General features: G+C 35.2%; 1 protein-coding gene and 1 non-coding gene across 4 annotated transcripts; one reads left to right on the forward strand and one right to left on the reverse strand.

Annotated features, from left to right (window-relative positions):
- Positions 1 to 1,146: 1,146 nt before the first annotated feature.
- Positions 1,147 to 11,109, reverse strand: LOC129305885 (putative RNA polymerase II subunit B1 CTD phosphatase RPAP2 homolog). 3 transcript variants are annotated; one of them, XM_054946058.1, is made up of 9 exons: positions 10,827 to 11,109; positions 9,208 to 9,377; positions 7,287 to 7,340; positions 6,573 to 7,192; positions 5,465 to 6,355; positions 5,183 to 5,376; positions 4,831 to 5,094; positions 2,325 to 2,483; positions 1,147 to 1,664 (listed from the first exon to the last, which is right to left on the reverse strand). In XM_054946058.1, the coding sequence occupies exons 4-9, from the start codon at positions 7,174 to 7,176 to the stop codon at positions 1,560 to 1,562; spliced, it is 2,217 nt and encodes a 738-aa protein (XP_054802033.1). In that variant the 5' UTR covers positions 7,177 to 7,192; positions 7,287 to 7,340; positions 9,208 to 9,377; positions 10,827 to 11,109; the 3' UTR covers positions 1,147 to 1,559. The 3 variants fall into 3 exon arrangements, with proteins under 3 accessions (XP_054802033.1, XP_054802032.1, XP_054802034.1); XM_054946057.1 differs by lacking the exon at positions 7,287 to 7,340; XM_054946059.1 differs by lacking the exons at positions 4,831 to 5,094; positions 7,287 to 7,340.
- A 10,427-nt stretch (positions 11,110 to 21,536) lies between these two features.
- On the forward strand, positions 21,537 to 21,643 carry LOC129307552 (small nucleolar RNA R71). Its single transcript, XR_008592441.1, has one exon. It is a non-coding gene; the product is annotated as a small nucleolar RNA R71 (small nucleolar RNA).
- The last annotated feature ends 477 nt before the right edge of the window (positions 21,644 to 22,120 follow it).

A 22,120-nucleotide genomic window follows, 5' to 3' on the forward strand; every position in this document is an offset into this window, starting at 1 on the left:
AGAGATATTAACCTTTTGCTCTAACTTCTGAACATTTAGGGAGATAATTTTTACAATTGATGGAGCCTACTACTTTTACTTATCAAAATAAAATTAGCTTAATTAATTAAAAAATGACTCATCCAACGCGCATAAATTTTTATCGATAAAAAAATTGCAAGGAAATAATATTTATGAAAGAGAAAGCATCTTAATTATCCATGCAGGTCTCTCAGATTTTTGCTCACTAGGTTTTTCCCTCTCTCCCACGTTCTGGAAGTCAAATCACACCTATTTGTATATCGAGGGTAAGTTTTTAATTGGACCAATGTATTTACTAAATAGTAAATAGATATTATCATGAAATATTTCACTAATCAACTTTATACTTGCATTTCAATTTAATTTTTTAATTATATTTTTTTAATTTATCCTGAAACTCTATATAAATTCTAATTTATAATTTATGATTCTTAATTCATAACTAACTTTAGTATGTATGATGTGGATACTTTTAAGAAAACTATAATCAATTTTAACAAGCATATGAGGATTTGGAGTTTTTTTTTTTTAAAATAAATCATAATTTTAAGTTCATAACCAATTTTCACATATAATAGAAATACTTAAATATATTCTTACAAGTCATAGTTCTCCTTCAAAATTGATTTCAAAGGCTATCACAATCCAACCAGAACTCATGATCCAATAATTTAGAGCCAATAATTCAAATCAATTCGATGCATGTGAATTTGCAAAAAATAAAAAATTTACTTTAGGCTTATTTAAGTTGTTCAAAAAAATTCAACAAAAAATAGACTTAAACCAAATAAATAAATAAAAAAATATTTAACAACTCAAGGTCTGCCCAAAAGTTAAATGTTAGAGCCTGGCTCGGCTGTGTGTGTATTTTCGTATATTTTAAACCTAATTTAAATAATCTTAACCCAAATTAAACCATTCCGACCTAATTTACCCGCTCCACTCAACATGCTACGTGAGAATTATGTAGAGGACCTTCATCATCGTCAAGACTCCAACACACCCTTCATTTCATGCATTAAAACACAAGAATCAACTATGAATGAAGCTCTGGCCATGGCTGATCAATAGACTAACATCGCCATGTTTATGCCGCCCAACTTCAATGATTATGCATTTCCTGCCTTGTAATTCAATATTGATTCTATATTAGCAAAAAGAAACAGGCACTTCAGAGTTTCCACAATGCAAAAACATCTAATGTTAAGTCATACATATAACTTATTTAAAAGACTGAGGAAATGCCATTTTCTTTGCAAGCCACCGAACAATTTTTGCTAATTTTCCTTTTGGAGTACCATTTGATCATTCTATTCTTTCAATATGACCCTAAGTCGAGGTTTAAATAACCACAACAGATCACAAGCTTCCATTTTTCTCCGCCCTACAGAAAACAAATTTTCAGAATATGCAGGCCAACTTTTCTTTGATTGAATCATAGGCACCAAACTGTCCCAACGTTATTACAAGTCGCAGCAAATTTTTCCATCAAGAGGCTCAAGCCGTCAAACAGTCCAAAGGTGATTGATAAATCCATTTCAGGCTCCACTTTGAGCAGAAAAATTAGGTGCTCGACCAAGTGGCATTATGAGATCCTTCAAATACTCATACTCTTCCATTCCTAACTGGGAACCATCTAACACCTGTTTTTCCCAAGTCAAGAAGATAATAATTAACCAAAAAAAAAAAAAAAATCAGAAAATGAGGTGTAAGTAACGTTGATTATGAGATGATACTCACCAAAATATATCAGTTAACCTTCAGTATATGGTAGAATGGAGAAAACAACGAAGAGAATGTGTTATTTAGACCTTTTTTTTTATTGATATTTAAAAGCACATTTCCTTCCCTTTCTCATCAGTTCTTTTTACTCCAAACATATTTGTGAGAAAATAGGGTTCAATTTAAATTCAAATAAAAAAGAATAGTCTAGACTAAATTATCATCCCTTTCCTTTTCTGTTATCATAATCTCAATACAGCCTTAAACTTCATTTTTCTCAGAAAGAAGCTTGCAAACAATCCTCAATTAAAAAAATGAAAAGATGAAATAATTTTTTTTTTTTTAAAAGACACTCAGACCAAATTGGTAGGCAGGTACTGGTAATATCACAGGCATTTGCCATAATGTGTTAGTAGCAATGCCCATAGAGCTAACAATATCGACATGGTTTTATCCAATTACCCACTGCCTTTATAATCTTTTCAGCGTACAAAATGAGCTAGATAGAAAAAGAGAAACTTCCACAAATGAGAAGAGAACATTGAATGGAAGCATCGAAAATGCTACATAAGGGGTCTCACCTTGGGAAGAAAGATCCTCCTATCTGTCATGTACGAGATAAGAACAGGTATTTTACAGACAGACAACGCTTCAATGAACAGAAGACCAACCACTTGCCATTGTCTCATTCTGAATGCTGGAAGCGCATCCATAAATGACATTGTATCCAGCAAGCGTTCCTAAGAGGTGACAAGGACACCATCAAATATTAACCCATCCACTAAAAAAGTAATGCGGCTCATTCAAAGTAATGCGGCTCATTAAAAATCTCATTTTCACAGTAGAAAGATTAATATATTTTAAGTTATTCACTCACTAAGCAAGATACAACACTTCATCTTCAATGCATCAAATTGCACAGCAATATAACTCTAATTCAATGAACACACAAATTAACAAGCAATAACTAGAAAAAATGTAAACCCTTATCTTCAACATACCATCCATATTGGACCAAAGAATTACTGCTATCCAGAAAGGACTGAGATGGTTGAAGTTCATAGTTTGTGATTTATGCATAATTTCTGAATTCTTACACAATGTTTAACTTTCGTATTGCTCCCCAAAAAAGAGTGCTTTTATCCTCTATAACAAAGTCTGATAAATTATGAACCAGTTCACACTATAGAGAAGCAAAATAAAGGAAAAGGGACTAAATACTAACTATTGATCAATTAATCAATTCTGTAACAAGACTAAGATCCCATGAGACATTAGCGTTGCATAGGCATTGCAAGTCATGAAATCCAAAACTTGAACACAAGCAACCCAACTGCAAATAGGAAACAAATTCCTAATCAAACTTGTAATTAAAAAAAAAAAAAAACCCCAAAAGCCAAACCAACTTTTCATTGCCAAATTTCCATAATTAAACCCTATTCCTAAATTACACCAACCTCAACGTCACTCAAGGAATCAAAGTCCTAGCACCATCACGAAATCCAGGTTCCTTTACTATCATGCCAAAAATGAGACAACGTTAAATTGATGAGACTTTGAGTCTTAGATTTACTGAAGCCTTGTGAATAATCTGGTTTGCTTTCTCTCCCCTTTATTTTGCACTGCCATTCACACTTAGCAATTGTCAGTAGTTAATAATTTTTCTAATCTCTCACCTTGCCACCCAAGACATGGACCCTACTTTCAATTACCTTTAAAATTCTATCAACGACAATTACAATATTCTCCTCAACTTTATGTAGTAAAATCCTAAAGCCAAATAAAAATGAAAAATTTCATTATTGCCGCAGGATTCCAGTAACCTGCTGGCAGAAACAGTCATCCATGGCCTAAAACCCACATCAAGTTACCTGACCCTAATTCCAAACCTTAAACACATTTTGTCCATTTTAAAAAATGAAAGTTAATTTGGGAGCCTTAGGTCATGTTTGGTATGAAGGAATGAGGGAGTGGTATTGGGATTGGGACAGACTAATCCCAAGCTTTTGTGTTTCGTATGTGGGAATGAAAATTTTAATCCCAATAATCCTATCTAGGTGGGATTATCCAGTACCACCATCCCCCCTAGTATTGCAAAATCAAGCCAGGGATTGATTTTTGTAAAGACCAAAATGCCCTCCTATGCATTTCATCTTCCTTCACTAGTTCGAGATCCATCGTTGGCTTCAGTCCCAGATCCATTGTCGGCTTCAATCCTAGATCCATCGCTCGAATCAGTCATCATCTTCTTCAGTTTTGCTTGGATCTGTCGCACACGTTTGGTCTCTTACCTTCGCCTCCACCGTCTTTGATGGGTTCTCCTTCTTCTCCGATTTCGCACCCAAGGGCCGCTGGGTCTCACAAATGCTGTCGCCTTCTCCTCTTCGATCTCGCCGCCACCGGCCTCTGGGTCTAGCAAATGCCACCGCCTTCTGCTTCTCCGATCTCACAACTACCAGCCTCTGGATCTCGCAACGAAGGGGTGGTGGAGTGTGGAGCTTCATCGGAGAAGATGATGCTCTACTGCCATGGTCGCTCGTTAGAAGGTTCAGGAGGATCAGACAATTTTTTTTTTTAAATTTTAAGGGTTATTATAGTCTTTTTGTAACTTATGTTTAATTGTAAAATAAAATAAAAATAATTTTTTTAAGTATTACCTCATACCAAACATAATTTTAAAATCTCATTCTCATTCCCAATACCAATCCCAATCCCAATCTTAATCCCAATACCAATTCCTCTAAATTGAAATCTATGTACCAAACAGGGCCTTAGGATCTCTCGCATTTCCAATAAAGCAAGCTTTTTTCTATGTCCTGCCCCAGAGAGCCAGTTCACTATTTTCCATAAACAAAATTGATATTCATGCCATACTAAAAATGGAGGGGTTACTTTATTACCTAATCAGTATTGAATAATAGTACATTCAGGCATTTACAAAAGGCAATACATTATATATATCCATAATTTAAGGCATGAGGAATGACTTGGTAACAACTATCCTCCATTCCAAGGTTCTTTTTTTTTTTTAACTCAAGTGTGACAGATCATACTGTAGAACAAAATCACATAACTTCAATATCATACCATCCCTTTCTCCAAGGTAGATATCGGTGTTGGCAACCTAAGATCAGCAACAAGTCCAGGTAAAGCTCGAGCAAGACAACTCGCAAGAGCTTGTTTTATTTCAGACGACCGACCATCAGCTAAGACAGCTTTACAGGGATATTCTCGCCCATTAACTGTTAGATATTCTTCATGAAAACTTTCATCCCTTCCATATATATGTGCCAGAGAAGATGATGTTATCCATGAAAATAGAGCATTCCACATCATCGCAAAAGGTGACAACTAGAAGTTAAGAAAGCATTAACCACTTTATAAATAAAAGCATGTCATGGAAATGCAGGCAGCCTGTAGAAATTTTCATAAGACTTACAGTCAAACTGAAACCCTCTGGTGGAGGTTCATACCATGAATCTTCCATGTCAAACAAATCATTGTCTGAAATTCCAGGCTTTCTAGGCCATTTTAGAGAAACTAAATCCTTTTCTATTGCATCAACTTGATCTATAGTTTGTTCTTCACCAGGATCTTGAGGACTTGGCAATATAATTATACCAGCTTCAGAAACTAAACAAGATTTAGGAAAAGACAAGAACCCTGTCAAAAACGAGCAATAATGTCTACATGGAAAGCTATTAAAGAAAACAAAAATTACCAGCCTCAGCGACATCAGATCCTCCAGAGGCAACTGCTTCTGATGCCTGGCTCAAAGCAATTGCACAGGCTTCTGCTGAGGCATGACGCAAAGTAGCTTCATCATCAACTATATGTGTACTACCTACTGAAGATTCTTTTACATCTCTCATTTCCTTAAATTCACAAAGATTCTTGCTCCCAGAACTGTCCCTTCTTTCATCAGCCCAGGTAACAGAACGACTTAGCTTCTTTTCACCAGATTTTTTAAGAGAGGACTTGAGTTTATTCTTGCTCAACCTGGTTTCTTTCTCTGCAAGTTTCTCTTCAGCATTTGCAGCATCTATATTGGAAGCAGAAGTATTGCCATTAGTGGCAACTTTACTCTTTTCCCCATTCAGTTGCACTGATTTCTCTTCGAATTCATTTTGTTCAACTTCAAATTGTCTTTCTAATACAGGGTCATGGTGCTCAACACCACTTTTGCCCAATTGTTTAACAGAAGATTTGAGCATTTGTTTAGATGATCCGGTGATTTCCTTGGCATTTTGTTCCTCATCTCCATCTGACATACCTATGTTAAGAGCGATTCTAAATGATGAAGACAGCTCTTGAATTTCATGATCACTGTCCCTGACAATTTTATCATCAACTCCTGTTGGCTGCTCCAATGTCCTTTCAGAATTAATCTTCAAAGGATGAGATGATGATTTCAGATTTTCTAATTGATTTTCTAGATTTTCGTGATTCATTTCTGATGGTTTAATTTTAAAATCTGAATTTGTCTCTTTTTGATCCACTGGCAGCTTAGATACATTATACTCATCTTGAGTAATTATAGTGCTGGTGAAGTCCATCTCATTGATAATCAAATTTTTACTGCCACTCATCTTGCCATGATTGGCTTTAGACCCTGCAATGCACAATCAAAGCTCACTTTCTCATTAAAAAAAAAAAATAGAAATTAGTGATTCTATTCATCCACTTCATAAACATAGCAACAATTAAACCACCGATCTTCAAAGCTGTATACTCACCCATATGCCTAAGTTCAACAGAATACATGTAAGACACTAGCATGAAAAAGCATATGCACCTAAAAAGATCCATAAATGCCATGAAATTCCAACCTTTTTTAATAGACTTCCGGGAGGAACCCTTAAAATCACTATCTCTTTGTTTTGGTACATAGCCTTCAATAGCATTTGATGGGCCAATCCACTGCTCCAAAGGCACATCCCCCGTGCTAGTTTCTGTTTTCTCCTGAATTATCAAGCCAGACAAACCTAATTCTTCAGGCTTTCCAACTTTTTTGTCTGGTCCAACATCCACATCCACATTCCCAAGCAACCTAAAGATATCATTAAGTTTCTTCGGGTCTAAAACTGAGCATCTCTTATCTTGCAAGCTCATAGCAAAAGATTTACTATTAACAACACAACCGGAAGAACAATACTTGTATGTCTCATGTAGATCATAAACCTTATGCTCCTTCAAAGAAATATGATATCTACCCTTCCGAGGGCGATCAGATTCAGATGGCAAGGGATTAGAGCACAGTGGATAACCACAAATGTCTGTGATGTATCGTTCAGTTACCACATCTTCATAATCACTCCTTGACATCAAAGATCCAGCTGCAAACAACTGGTCTTCACTTTGAATGCCTTCAAGAAGGAATAGTTGCAATTTATAAACTGCATCTTTCACAGATACTGGTTGGTCCTTGGCCATCTCGAAAAGCAAATTTCTGGGATTGCATAATATACAAAGAGCACATAATTAAGATACTTTGTCCATCAAATTCTTAGCTAAAACTCTAATGTTTAAGTAAAGCATATTACCAGGTCAAAAGTTTGTCATGAATACTGTACTGCATATATATCATAATTAAAGTGCTGCATCACAATCAATCAAATTTACAGCTAACTTTCAAATGGGAAAATGATGGTTGAGGAATACATGAAGAAACAAAAGAAATGAATTCTTAGGTGCTCTTTAAGAATTCTATTTCACACCTAATACAACCAACAATTTTAATATTTTACATTAACTTTCGTAGTTTCAATAACTCAGTAAAACCAAAATTATACTAACTAAATAAGGAATCTGTTACTAGAAGTTCAATATATTGTTCAAAAACCAAGGAGAAAAACTAACAGTAGAGAAGATGTAGTCATCTTGCAAGACATTAATGTTCAAGAACTGGAAATCAAAGAGAAGATTTGAATTTTCCATAGCAACAACATTGCTTCTACACTTGCTGATAGAATCAGTCTTGAAAGATCTCTGTTGTATGCAACTAACTCTTACAATTGTTTATAGGGATTGTAATAGGGAAGCTGGTTACTTAGCCAGGTATTTCCATACTATGGAGTATGGAGGGGGATTTTTGCCTCTTTAATCATCATCCTCTTACTGCCTTAGAGGAGGAAGATGGTGAAGATAGGCTGCACATCAGACAAACATGACAGGATTTCAACCTAACCCAATATCTAAACTCTTTCATAGAAAGGACTAGGTTGGGCAACCTGTGGTCTAGTCTAGTCTAGACATCAGGCTAGACCAAACTTGTTCCATAAGATCGGGAAACTAGTCTTGATAGTTTAGTACCTCACTTTGTTTTCTTTTCTTTTTCCTCTATGAGATGTAAAAATTAAATCTGATAAACTCAATTAAGATAACAAAAATACATATAATTAAATAAAATTTATCACAAAACATTAAAAGCTAATCATAATAAATTTATAACAATCTCCAAAAATGACAAAAAGTATTCAACAAAAAGTATTAAAGTCAAAATCCAAAGGATTCAAATTTATAACAACATTCAAAAAACTTCAACATGTCTAAACTACATTACAACAAATCTTCATGCAATTATCTCTTCCAGCATCAATTACACTTGATACATAGGTCAAAAAAATAAATATCCATGACTTCACAAGGATAAACCACAACATTACCAATGAGAATAAATTAACACAACAGAAATAAAACCAATAATTAAATGATGAAAATTACAGCCATAATTAAATAAAAAAACTTCCAGAAAAGCATTAAAGCTGAAACAGAACAGCATTAAACACTGCCAGCAGAGTAATCTCTGGCCACAAACTTGCAAAAACAGAAATGAAGTAGCACTAAAAGCTTTTAAATCCATTTCAATTCATATTAAATTTCAGCTCTATAAATAATATAAACAAGAAAATTAAAGCCATACAGAAACCTCCACAAACAATTCAAAGGACGAGCTACATGCTGAAAATATATAAATTTGTTACCCGCTCTAAGTTACTGCAGAACCAATCTAAGGAATGAAACAATGGGAATAGATAAGCTTAATAATAACAAAACATCTCGTCTGCATGGACTAGCCAAGATATGTTTTATAAACTGTCACTAGAGAGAATCTGAAAGAAACATCTAAATTGATAGATTTAAATCATGGTTTACAAGGCTTTTAAACCATATACAGCCTCTATTCTATTGATCTCCAGTGAACCAAAACATAACAGCATTACAGCCTAAGTCGAGATTAGATAAACCCAAAAATTGTACAAGATCAAAGCTGAAACAGAACAGCATTAAACATTCCAATAAACAGAGCTTCACACATTCAGGAGATGGAAAATAAAAACGGAACGAAAAGACCCAAACTTCAGAAAAAAGAAGAAGAAGCAAAGTAATCCAATAAACTCAGATAAACAGAAGCGGACTCAAGTCTCTATTCATTTTCTACGTAGTCAAACTTCATAATCCTACCTTTCCAATGCACTCAATTAGGAAATTGCCAAAATAGAAATCTCGAGCAGCACAGCAGATGGTGAAGAAGTCTCGATTGACGCCAGAACCTCAATGGCGGATAAACAGTGGCAGGGGATCAGGTGAGAACTCTTGGTTTGAGTGAGAACTCTCGATTGACGCAACGTCTACTGCAATAATGGAGAAAAGAATGAGTGGAGTTAGGGCTGCACAAAAGATGGACTAGATAGGACTTTGGCCTAACTCAAAGTCTAGACCTTTTCATGAAAAAAATTGAGTTAGACAACCCATGATGGTCTAGTCTTAATATAACTCGAAGCTGAACAAAATTGGACTAGTCTAGTAGGGCCAAGAGACTAGTTCCGGTCCTGTCTAGTATCTCACTTTGTTTTTTTCTTTTTCTCTATGAGAAGCAACAATTTATATAAACCTAATAAACTCAATTAAGATAATAAAATTACTTATAATCATATAAAATTTATCACAACAACAAGAAATATAAATCCATAACAATCTCCAATAATAACAAAAAGTATTTCAACTACAATACAAAGGATTCAAATTAAACAACTTTCAACATATCTAAAGTACATTAAACTAAGTCAACAACAAATTTTACCAATAAAAAGAGAAGATTGAGATTGGTCAATGCTGGAATTTTACTCAATATCCATAATTTCACAAGGATAAAACACAAAAAAATATTAATAAAATTGAGAATGTGTAAATAAAAACATGAACAACAGGCTTGCTAAAAATAGTGATTTTGTGACATCTAAATTTTAGGATGCAAATGGGCTAAGCTAAATTTTATATTGAATAGTTACAGATCATCAATTACAGTTAAATTTCAATAAACTAAGGGGTTTATAATGTCTGTCTCTACTTTCCAGAGGGAATTAATTGCAAGAACAGTTTTTTAAATCTTCCACAGCCATCCAGCAAGAGCGTCCCAGTTAATTAATATCTTTTACTTAGCTCTAAATAAAAATGATTTGATGAGTTACACATAAAGCTATCAACTTTGGATTTAGGGTCATCTGAAGACAAAAAAAAAAAAAAAAAAACTTCAGATTGGAGATAAATGTTGTCCTGTCTGAGAATGAAAAGGCATCGAGGATATTATATAAAAAGTAAAAAAGATCACATGTTTGAAATTAAATTCTCAGAGGAGAGGATAAAACAGATTTGCTCAGTTAAAATTATAAGCGCAAAATGCAACATCTGCGAGTCCTGGTTCAGTTTCTGGAACTGGAATTCTCAAAGTAGAACTTTTATAAGAACTTTAGACTGTTAAATGGGCTGGTTTGTTTGAGCTATTCGAATACAAGTGCTAAATGCCATTTGTCCCAGAAGCAAAAATGTTTAGGCACAGGTAACAACTACGGCAGCAGTTTAAAGGCACAAGCTCAATCCTATGTTGTTTAAGTGGGAAAGAGGTCATCGACTTGAGTTTCAAAGTAAAAAAGCAGCATGAGAGAATTGTCATAAATCATAGTTCTCGTTCGAATTTTACTATTCAACGCCTGGCATTGCTTGCTAACAACATATCACTTCAGGTATCTCATAGAATGAACAAGAAATTAACAGCATCAGCCAGTAGCAAGTAGCAGAAATACCTTAGAGATAGAGGACGTGAAGGAATCAGAGGACCCACAAAGAGAAACTCGAATCAAAGACGAGAGGCGACGGCTCGACGTGAATCAGAGGCGAGAGGCGATGGAACAACGCCGATCAGATGCAAGAGGCAACGTAGCGGTGCGAATCGGAGGCAAGAGGCAAGCATTTGTTGAACGGCAAATGGTAGATGTTCGGATCGACGTTGGTGGCGGAGGGGAGGGGCCAAAGCTTCGTTAGCAACCACTGTGCGAGATAATGGGTGTGTTGTGACTTGTGAGAGTGGCCATCTCCTATTCCAATATATCCTCTACTTATTATTATTATTATAGATCATAATATATATAGGTTAAAATGTATTTTTAATTCTTTAATTTTAGAGGAGGTTTTAATTTAATCTTTTAATTTTATAAAAAAAATTTTTGTTCCTTAACTCTAACACCATTAATTCCATTAATAAAAAATGCTGATTGTATAATTTTTTATGCTTAAAAAGTATTTTTAAGTGTTGGCATGTTAATCATAAATTTAAAATATATGAAAATTCAAAATTTTTTAAAATAAACCCTACAACATCATCTCTATCAAAACAATTGACATCAAAAATTGATATCAAAAGTTGCCATTAAAACTCTCATCTTTACAAATTGATCAAAAACTAATATTAAAAACTGCCATTGAAACTCTCATCTCTACAAATTGTTTTATAGGTACTTTCGACATCCAAAACTCTTATATTTGTAAAGATTGTATGTTTTTTCTTTTCATCTATTCTCCCTTATTGTTTGCTTTTTGGCTCCATTTTGGTTTGCTCTTTGGTGAATGTCTCATCATCTCTTGCAATTTTTTTTTTTGAGTCGATGAAGTTAGAAATCAACTAACAATAGACATGTTGATTAATAATAGACATAGAATTTTTATTTTTGACATGAAAATTATAATTCTAGAAACTGTCTCCTAAAACTTGTTATTGCACAAAAGAGAAGGAACTTATTACTTTCAATTATCAACAAATGGAAAAAAGAGTTAATGACAAAATCAATGGATTATTCTTCAAATTTACATGTAATCACACTTGTTCATCATTCTAAATTCTTTAATTCTTACTTTCTAATACAATTTGGACTTAATTATGTATAGATTCAAAAGCTTGCATACAAGATGGGGAACAACTGTGATGAATATAGTGCCTTGAATATTAACTTTAATGATAGTGAAGAAGAAGTGGATGAAGGTGAAGAATATTATCTCCATAACATTAGGGAGGTCAATATACAATGTAGAGAAAATTCATATGAAGAAAGTGAAAGTGAAGATTTGGAGGGCCTTGATGATGAGGAAGAAGTTGGAGATGAAAACAAAGAAAAGGTAGATGCATTAAAGATAGGTTTCCAATGCATAAGTAGCTAAAAAATATGAGTGAATACAAGTAGGAGGTAAGGAACTATTACAACACTGATGAAGATTTTAAAGAAGCCATAGTATTATATCATGTGCATGCAGGTAAAGGGCTTAAGTTTATGAAAAATGACAAGGAAAGAATTAGATTAAGGTGAAAGCCAAACTATAATTGGAAGGCATATTGTGCTAAGTTAAAGGGAGAAGAGACATGGCAATTAAGGATGATCAATAACAACCATACATGCAGTAGGGAGGTGGATAATAAATTGTTAAATCCAAATGTCTAAATAGGAGTATTCACAAAACTGTGAAAGAAAATCCCAAGTATAAATTGAAAGATATAATTGAGAGATCTAAGAGAAAGTGGAATGTAATGTTTCAAAGGCAGTGGCTTCAAGAGCAAAGAAAGAAGCATCTTCTAGGTGTTTCCAAGAACAATTTTGAATGATGTATGACTATTGTCATAGGCTAAATAGGTCTAATCTTGGCTCTATGATAGGAAATTAGTCGCTTATCCTCAAAATTACACTAAAGCTAACCTAATGCAATATAGGGCCAACCCTAGGTCATCTCCCAAGGAATGGTTTTAAGTCTAATTGAAAGTTATCTAGTGAAATAAATCAACCAAAGTTTGTAGGAATTTAGTTATCTAGCTAATTATCTAAACTAATTACCTAATATGCAAGTAATTAAAATGCTAGTGAAAGTGAGTGAAATGAACTTCCCTTTTTACAATAATGGAACCCTAGAGATTAGTTGATTTTGGACTCATTATCTTCTCATGATTAGGCTAAGTTTAGCTTCCCTTTCCTCTTGACTAAAGCTGTCATGACTTAAGAAAATTATCCTAAGCCAATTAACCTAATTAGCTAACCTCCCTAGGTCTTAGATTAAAGTCCCTAGTTCAATTAACCAATTGGTGAAGACATTAGCCAAGTGATTCACTCAAAATCCTCTCTCAACAGCCATGGTCAAACACATAAATTGAGCAACCACAAGATTATGTCAAGCTACTCAACAACACAAGCATTAACACCACAAGATTATGCAATATTAACACAAGAAATTCACTAATTGAAAAACACAAGATTATGTGCCAAACAAAGAGTGGCAAAATTCAGTCATGGCTGTCCAAGGAAGAAATTAAATGAAACAATCCTCTCTCTTTACATCAACATCAAATTCAAATTAGAATTTATAAGCTAAGATGATTAAACCCTAGATTAAGGAATCTAACCATCTAGTAAAAAGAGAAGAGGATAGGAAACAAAAGAACTTAGCCAATTTGAAGCTCAAGACTCATCCTCCATCTTCATCTCTCTAGGATTCCACAAAGAAACTTAGCCAATCTTCATCTTCAAGAACCCTAGTGATTGCTTGTGAAGGCCAAACTCCATAGCTCTTGAATGATGAAAATGAGCTTCAATCCTTGTGAAAATGGAAGGGATGGAACGAAAATGAAGAGAGGAGAAGAATGGTATGAGTTTTGTGGAGGTTTGGTGGCTGAAAATGGAGGTTAGGGTGCTGGAAAATGAAGAACAAAAGAGAGAAAATGAAGAACACTATGAACAAGAGAGAGAGAATGTGGAAGATGAATGAGATATGTGTTGGATCCCATTTGGGACTTAAAATGGCGTGCTCCTTGGTGTCTCCCATCAGCTGAAGCTTAATTAAAATAAGGAAAAAGAAATTAAAATGTAAATGGGAGCCTTGTCACACTTGCAAGGTGGCAACTTCCTATTGGTTTGTAGATGATTCCAATGTGTGCCTAATTTCCCATGTGTCATCCACATCATTTTAGCTGATCTAATCCCTCAAAATAATCATAATTCACGTGCAAACCATCAGCCATTGTCCTCAAGGAGTGTTGACCTCAATTGCCCAATTGATGCACAAGTCACATGCCACCTATGTCACATAAATCACATAATTCAATTAAATAGCATATGATATAATAAAATCTAATTCATGTCCAGAATTAAATTCATAATTAGAAGGGAGAATTTATTAAATTAACCAAGTTTCAGGCTGCACAAAATTATATAAAAATTTTCACACAAAGGCAAACCAAAAACTAGGACAAACTAAGACACTTAAGAAAGTGTTGACTTTTTTATTTAATTACTCCCAAACTAAAATGAATTTTAAAAATATAATTTCACCATTCATCAACTGGACATAAAATGCACTTTGTCAATTTTTCTTGTACATTTTCTCAAAAGTTCATTTTTTGGACCAAAATGCCCCTAGTGCACTGATCTTAGAAACTTAGGCAAAGTTCCAAATCTAATGCAATGTGTGCACTTGAAGGTGATAAATCATTAATAAAATGGTCCTAATTGACAAATAAAAGTGGGTAACAAATGTGTTCTATCAATTCCCCCACACTTAGCTTTTGCACTCCGGGCAAAATCAAGTGAAAAAGGTCCCAAAAGAAACTATAAGACAAAGAAATAAGAGAAAAACATTGTTTCAAGTCACTAAAATACTAGCTCATGAACTTCTACAAATTATCAATCAATGTGGCAATAATTACGAAAGAATTATGCACATCACAAACAAACCCTTACCAAGAATCAATGTCAAAGAGTAAGCCTCTCTAGGTTAAGTGTTTGCTCTCATCACTCAAAGTGTATAAGGTATTAAATTTCACTCAAAATTTCTTAGGATAAACCCTACTATGAATTTGTAACCCTTCTACATCTCCATCACTAAATAGCACTTGCAATCAAGAATCAAATGGACTTTATTAGGTTGTGATATAGGTAATGAAAGGATGTCTAAGAAATGCATGTATATAAAAAAATAGGGTTAGCATCAAAATAATGCTAAATCAAGATATATCCCCTTAATATGCAAAGCATAACCTAACTCAATTGAGTGAACACCTTAACACAATGAGGATGGAAAGAAATGATAAGAAATAATAAAACAAATGGAATGGATGAGCTAGGCAACTTTTTATTTTTATTTTTTTTTTTTCTTTTCTTTTTTTTTCTTCTTTTTTTTTTTTTTTCTAGCAACTTTATTTCTTTTCTTTTTGACTATATTTTTTTTTTCAAATCTATCTTTGTTGTTTTTTTTTTGGTTGCCCCTAACTCTTTGAAAACAATGGAAGTAATGGATAGAGAAATGATAATAGGCATCCACTCATTTGATCTAGGACATGCAATGAATATTAAAAAGACATATAAAAGTGTAACATGCATTCCTTGGGGAAAAATAGGGTGAATATTTTTTTTTTAAGAATCAAACCAAAGGCTCAAAGTGGCTAACAAAGGATAATAAATAATAATAGGTTGGCTATTTGGCTCTTGGCTATTTTTTATGAATGCCATCTCTCATCTCCTATCAAACAAGTGCAAGATATATGGTCTTAATTAAGAAGTGAAACAAATTCTAGAGGGTAACATCACTAAGGAATTAATCACACATGAGTGTTTAGCCTCTTCCATGAATGGGTAATATGCCACTCTAATCCATTAATTCAAGGTAAAAGAATGTTCACTTCACACCTATTCAATCCTAAAAATTACCACATCTCAAGAATCAAAATATCCATTCAAGAGCTAGGTAATTAAGTAACCTCAAACAAAACAAAACAAAGAAATTTTTTTTTTGAATTTTTTTTGCAAAACCAAACAAAACCAAACAAACAAAACAAAATGTTTATTTCTCTCCCCCACACTTAAATCATGCATTGTCCTCAATGTATGTATAGACTAGTGATAAAATAAGGTGAGATCAATAATGAATGCATAACAAAAGTGTGGTGCAGATATTTTTTTTTTCAAACTAAAACACAAAACAAAGAAGTCAAATAAAGCAAATAAACTCTAATTTTCCTACTAGGTTCATCTCCCCCACACTTGAACTATACCTATCATTAAATATATCAATTAAAGGAAGGTAAAAGCTCAAGGTTAGAGAGATACAACCTTATCATGGTGGTTCAAAAACATGTTGAGAGAAGTCCTCCTCCTTTTGAAGTGATTTGGCATCTTTGTAGAGCTTGCATAGGTGACCATTGATTTGCATAGTGGAACCCGTGGCTTTATTCAAGAGTTGCAAAACCCCATAGGGAAACACCTTGGTCACTAGATATGGTCCCTCCCACTTAGACTTCAACTTGGCATGCTTATGAATAAACCTTGTTTGGAACAAGAGGACTTGATCTCCTTCTTGGAACTTTTTCCTCAAGATTAGCTTGTCATGAAGGATCCTTGTTTTCTCCTTATAGATTCTAGAAGACTCATAGGCATCCAACCTAAGCTCCTCAAGTTCTTGCATTTGAAGAAATCTCTCCTTAGCCGAAAGATGGAAATCCAAGTTTAGTTTCTTGATGGCCCAATAGGCCCTATGCTCTATCTCCACAGGGAGGTGGCAAGCCTTTCCATACACCAATCGAAAAGGAGACATGCCAATGGGAGTCTTATAAGCGGTCCGATAAGCCCACAAAGCATCCTCCAAGTGTAAAGACCAATCCTTCCTATTTGTGTTCACCACCTTGGTTAGGATTTTCTTGACTTCTCTATTTGATACTTCGGCTTGGCCATTAGTTTGGGGATGATATGGTGTAGAGATTTTGTGATGCACCCCATATTTAGCCAAGAGAGCCTTCATCATCTTATTGCAAAAGTGGGATCCTTGGTCACTTACCAAGGCCTTAGGAACTCCATACCTACAAAAAATATTAGATTTGAGAAACTTCAAAACAATCTTAGCATCACAAGTTCTAGTAGGAATGGCTTCAATCCACTTTGAAACATAATCAACACCAAGTAATATGTACTCAAAACTAAAGGATGGTGGAAAGGGACCCATGAAGTCAATGCCCCAAACATCAAAAATCTCACAAAATAAAATGGGTTGTTGAGGCATTTCATGTCTCTTACCCCAACTACTAACCTTTTGACATTTCAAGCATGCTTTACAAAATTCATAAGAGTCTTTAAACAAGCTAGGCCAATACAATCCACAATCTAAAACCTTCCTAGCTGTCTTATTTGAGCTAAAATGACCACCACATGCATGAGAGTGACAAAATTCAAGAACAGAAGGCACATCAACATCATCAACACACCTCCTAATCACTTTATCACTACAAATCTTCCACATCAAAGGTGGTTCCCAAATGTAAAATCTAGACTCTCTTTTCAATTTTTCAATGGCAAAACGTGAAGCACAAGGAGGCAAGACTCTACACTCAATATAGTTAGCAAAAGAGGCATACCATGGAGGCTTAGATGAAATGGCACACAATGCCTCATCAGGAAATGAATCACAAGGAATAGTAGGGTTAGAGTTTACCATAGTAGCTTTTAAATGAGGTAGTCTAGACAAATGATCCGCTACTTGATTGGTAGAACCACTCCTATCCCTTATCTCCACATCAAATTCTTGCATTAAGATCACCCATCGAATCAAGCGAGGCTTAGAATCTGTCTTCTTAAACAAGTACCTCACAGCAGCATGGTCAGTGTACACAACAACTTTAGAGTTAAGAAGATATGATCTAAATTTATCAAGTGCAAAAACAATAGCAAACAACTCTTTCTCAGTTGTGGTGTAATTAACCTGAGCTGAATCTAGGGTCCTAGATGCATAAGCAATCACATATGATAACTTGCCCTCTCTTTGACCAAGCATAGCTCCCACAGCAAAATTAGAAGCATCACATGACAACTCAAAAGGTAAAGACCAATTTGGGGCTTTAAGAATGGGAGGGGAAATGAGCATGCTTTTCAAAGTGTCAAAACTCCTTTTGCAAGCATCATCAAAAACAAAATCAACATCTTTTTGTAAGAGTTTAGACATAGGCAAAGCAATTTCACTAAACCCCTTTATAAATCTCCTATAAAAGCCTGCATGTCCCAAAAATGATCTCAAATCTTTCAAACAAACAGGATATGGCAAAGAAGCAATCACATCTACTTTGGCCTTATCCACCTCTATGCCATTGGAAGAAATCAAATGGCCTAAAACAATTCCTTTATCTACCATGAAATGGCATTTTTCAAAGTTAAGCACAAGCTTCTTTTCAATGCACCTACCAAGCACTTTATCTAAAGAATGCAAGCATGAATCAAAGGACTCACCATACACAGTAAAATCATCCATAAAGACTTCCATGCAATGTTCAATAAAATCACAAAATATGGACATCATGCATCTTTGAAAAGTACCAGGTGCATTGCAAAGACCAAAAGGCATCCTCCTATAGGCAAATGTACCAAAGGGGCATGTAAAGGTAGTCTTATCTTGGTCACTAGGAGCTATAGGAATCTGAAAATACCCACTAAACCCATCTAGGAAGCAATAATGGGACTTGGAAGCCAATCTCTCAAGCATTTGATCAATAAAAGGCAAAGGAAAATGGTCCTTCCTAGTCACATTATTGAGCTTCCTATAGTCTATGCACACTCTCCAAGCATTTTGAACTCTAGTTGGAACAAGCTCTCCTTTCTCATTTTTTACCACAGTAATCCCCCCTTTCTTAGGTACAACTTGGGTTGGAGACACCCACTCACTGTCAGCTATAGGATAGATGATCCCAGCACTAAGTAGCTTAACAACCTCTTTCTTTACCACATCTAAAATCAATGGGTTAAGTCTCCTTTGTGGTTGCCTAATGGGCTTAGCATTGTCCTCAAGAAAAATTTTATGTGTGCACACAATAGGGTCAATACCAGGAATGTCAGCCAAAGTCCAACCAATAGCATGTATGTTCTTTCTCAACACATCAAGTAATGCATTTTCTTCCTCAAGAGATAAAGAGTTAGAAATTATTACCGGAAGCTTCTCATTCTCAATGAGATATGCATACTTGAGATTGGATGGTAAAGGCTTCAACTCCAAGGTAGGTGGCTCTACACAAGAGGGAATGAGCTTCTTCAAGTCTAATTTGGTGGAATATTCCATGGTACTATCTTGTCTTTTAGGCTTCTCACTTGTTTTTGATTTCTCCTCTTCTTTCTTTACAGCCTCCCCCTTTTCTTGCAACTTGTCCTCAAGTGCTTGGACTTGAGCCACGGCCTCGACATGTGAAAGTGTAGAATTTTCCTCCAATAGCTTGGGAATCCTAAGAACATCAAGCTCGAGTGGAGAAAAACTCATAGATTCGGCCTTAATGGCTTTAGTACCTACAACACAAGAAGATATACCCTTCTCAAGCATTTCAAGATCAAGCATAGGAGATATTTTAAACAAATCATGAGAAGAAGTAGTTGCATCATTCAAGCATGCATCAATCTCTAAACAAATAGGACAACTACATCCATCAATACATGTAGTAGTAACAAGAGACAAATCATCATCAACATGTGAGAAAGAATCAAGCATGTGAGACTCACAAGCATCATGAAGCAATAACTCAATGGAACTTACACCTAACAAAGAATAATCCTCAAAAGGATGTTTCATTGCTTCATATATATTAAAAATAACATGATCCTCTCCACATTTCAAAATCAAACTACCTTTTTCCATGTCAATCAATGTACGGGCAGTCCTCATAAATGGCCTTCCTAAAATCAAAATATCATCCCCACTCCCTTCTTTTGACATATCAAGCACATAGAAATCCACAGGAAATAATAGACCTTTAACACAAACCAACAAGTCTTCTACTACTCCATGTGGTCTTCTAACACTTCTATCCGCTAATTGGCATATCATAGGTGTCTTATGCATGCAATCAAGACTCAAGGCATGATAAATTGAAAGAGGCATAACATTAATGGCTGCACCTAAGTCTATCAATGCATGAGAAAAATGTGTGTTGCCAATCTTGCATGGAATTGTGAAGGAACCGGGGTCCTCACATTTTATAGGGAGTTGAGGCTTCATGATAGCACTCACAGATGAGGGTAATTGTACCCTTGCATTAGGCCTAAATTTTCTTTTATTTGTACAACAATCTTTCAAAAATTTGGCATACTTAGGAAAGTTCTTAACTACATCCATCAAGGGTACATTAACATGAATCTTGTGGAAGAAATCATATACCTCTTGATCAAATTGTCCCTTTACTTGCTTAGGGACCACTTGTGCTTGTGGAAAAGGAAGCTTCTTCATAATCTCTTGACTTTGCTTTCCTTCTTCCTTCCTTGAACTCTCCTTTCTTGTTTCACTTTGCTCGGCCTCTCCCTCTTTTTCCTTACTAAACAACTCGGCCATAGTCCCCTTTTCCACCTTAGATGGTGGTTGCTCACATATGATCTCCTCAATGATCCTCATCATCTCTACAAAAAGATGCATCATTAGGAGCAAAAGAAGAACTAGAAACATTAACATCAATTGAAGAATTTAAAGAGGGCTTCTCGGCCTTCCCTTGTCTTTTGTCTTCTTGTACTCTTTCTCCCAACTCCTTGCCACTCCTCAATGTGATAGCATTAAGATTAGCTTTAGGATTAGCAACGGTGTTGGATGGTAATGTAGAGGCTTGAGCATTGGCTGCACTTAATTGGTTAGCAAGCATATTCATTTGAGAAGTAAGGGCATCAATTTTAGAGTTCATGTTCTCACACTTGTTACCCATACTCTCTACCTTGTTCCCTAAGCCATCATACATGTTTTTATACAAAGAGTTCATTTCAATCAACTGCTTACGTAACACATTCACATCATTAGAAGAGTTTGAATTAGAAGAACTCTCAATTGGAACAAGCCTCCTATCACTATAAGAATTAGAAGAAGGTGTAAGAGAATTACCACTTGGATTGTAGCTTTGAGAAGAGCTACCTTGAGACAAATGAGGTGGAGGGTCACGGCCAAAGGTGTTTTGATAGGATCCTCTTTGTTGATTGTCTTGTAAAGCCACATTTGGATTTGAATAGGAGAAATTAGGATGGTCTCTCCATGAAGGGTTGTAAGTATTAGAATAAGCTCCTTGCCCTTGCCTCCCACCATAGGATTGTTTTCCATTGTAGATAGCATTTACTTGTTCAAACTTAATAGGACAATTGCTTTCTACATGCATAGGTGAGTCACAAAAAGTACAAGAATAAGGGACAAGTGCTTGAGAAGTACTTACATTGCTCACTTGAGATATTTGTGGAGCCAACATTCTCCCAATCTTGGCAGCTAGCAAGTCCACATATGAATCATTAAGAACTGAGGAACCTACCATATTCACATTTCTCTTTTCCCTTGTAGAGTATTGAGCACCACTTGAAGCCATCTTGTCAATTAGTTCCCAAGCCTTTAAGGAAGTGAGGTCAATCAAGCATCCACCACTAGCGGCATCAATGTTAACTTTGTCTCTTGGAATCAAGCCCTCATAGAAATATTGGACTAAATTCTCACTAGAAATTTGATGGTGTGGGCATTTAGCCAAAAGGCCTTGGAATCTAGTCCAATACTCATAGAGACTCTCATCCTCTCCTTGTTGGACCCCATAGATTTGCTTTCTCAAATTGGTGACCTTGGAATTTGGAAAGAATTTATCTAAGAAGAGTCTTCTTAGCTCGGCCCATGTGCTCACTTTCACATAAGAAGGGTAGTTGAAATACCACTCCTTTGCTAAACCTTCAAGAGAAAATACAAAAGCCTTAGCTTGAACATCATCAACATTTACATGCATAGGCTTCATAGTATCACAAACCAATAGGAAAGTATGCAAAAACCTATGACAATCCTCTCCTGGTAACCCATGAAATTTAGGCAATGCATTAATCAAGGAGGATTTAATTTCAAATTGAACATTAGTAGGAGGAACATATAAGCCATAAGGATTATCATGCCAATTAGGTTGAGTTAATTGCCTAATGCTCCTCTCCTCTCTAGGGTTATGCAAGCCTTCAAATTCATTATTAACATGGCCATCATCATGCAAATTCTCATTCCCATTCCCATGGCCCTCATTATGCACATGCTCATGTCCTAAGATACCTTC

Source organism: Prosopis cineraria, unplaced genomic scaffold, assembly GCF_029017545.1.
Source record: "Prosopis cineraria cultivar Desert tree isolate PC_DT_omini unplaced genomic scaffold, ASM2901754v1 PC3, whole genome shotgun sequence".
Taxonomy (NCBI): domain Eukaryota; kingdom Viridiplantae; phylum Streptophyta; class Magnoliopsida; order Fabales; family Fabaceae; genus Prosopis; species Prosopis cineraria.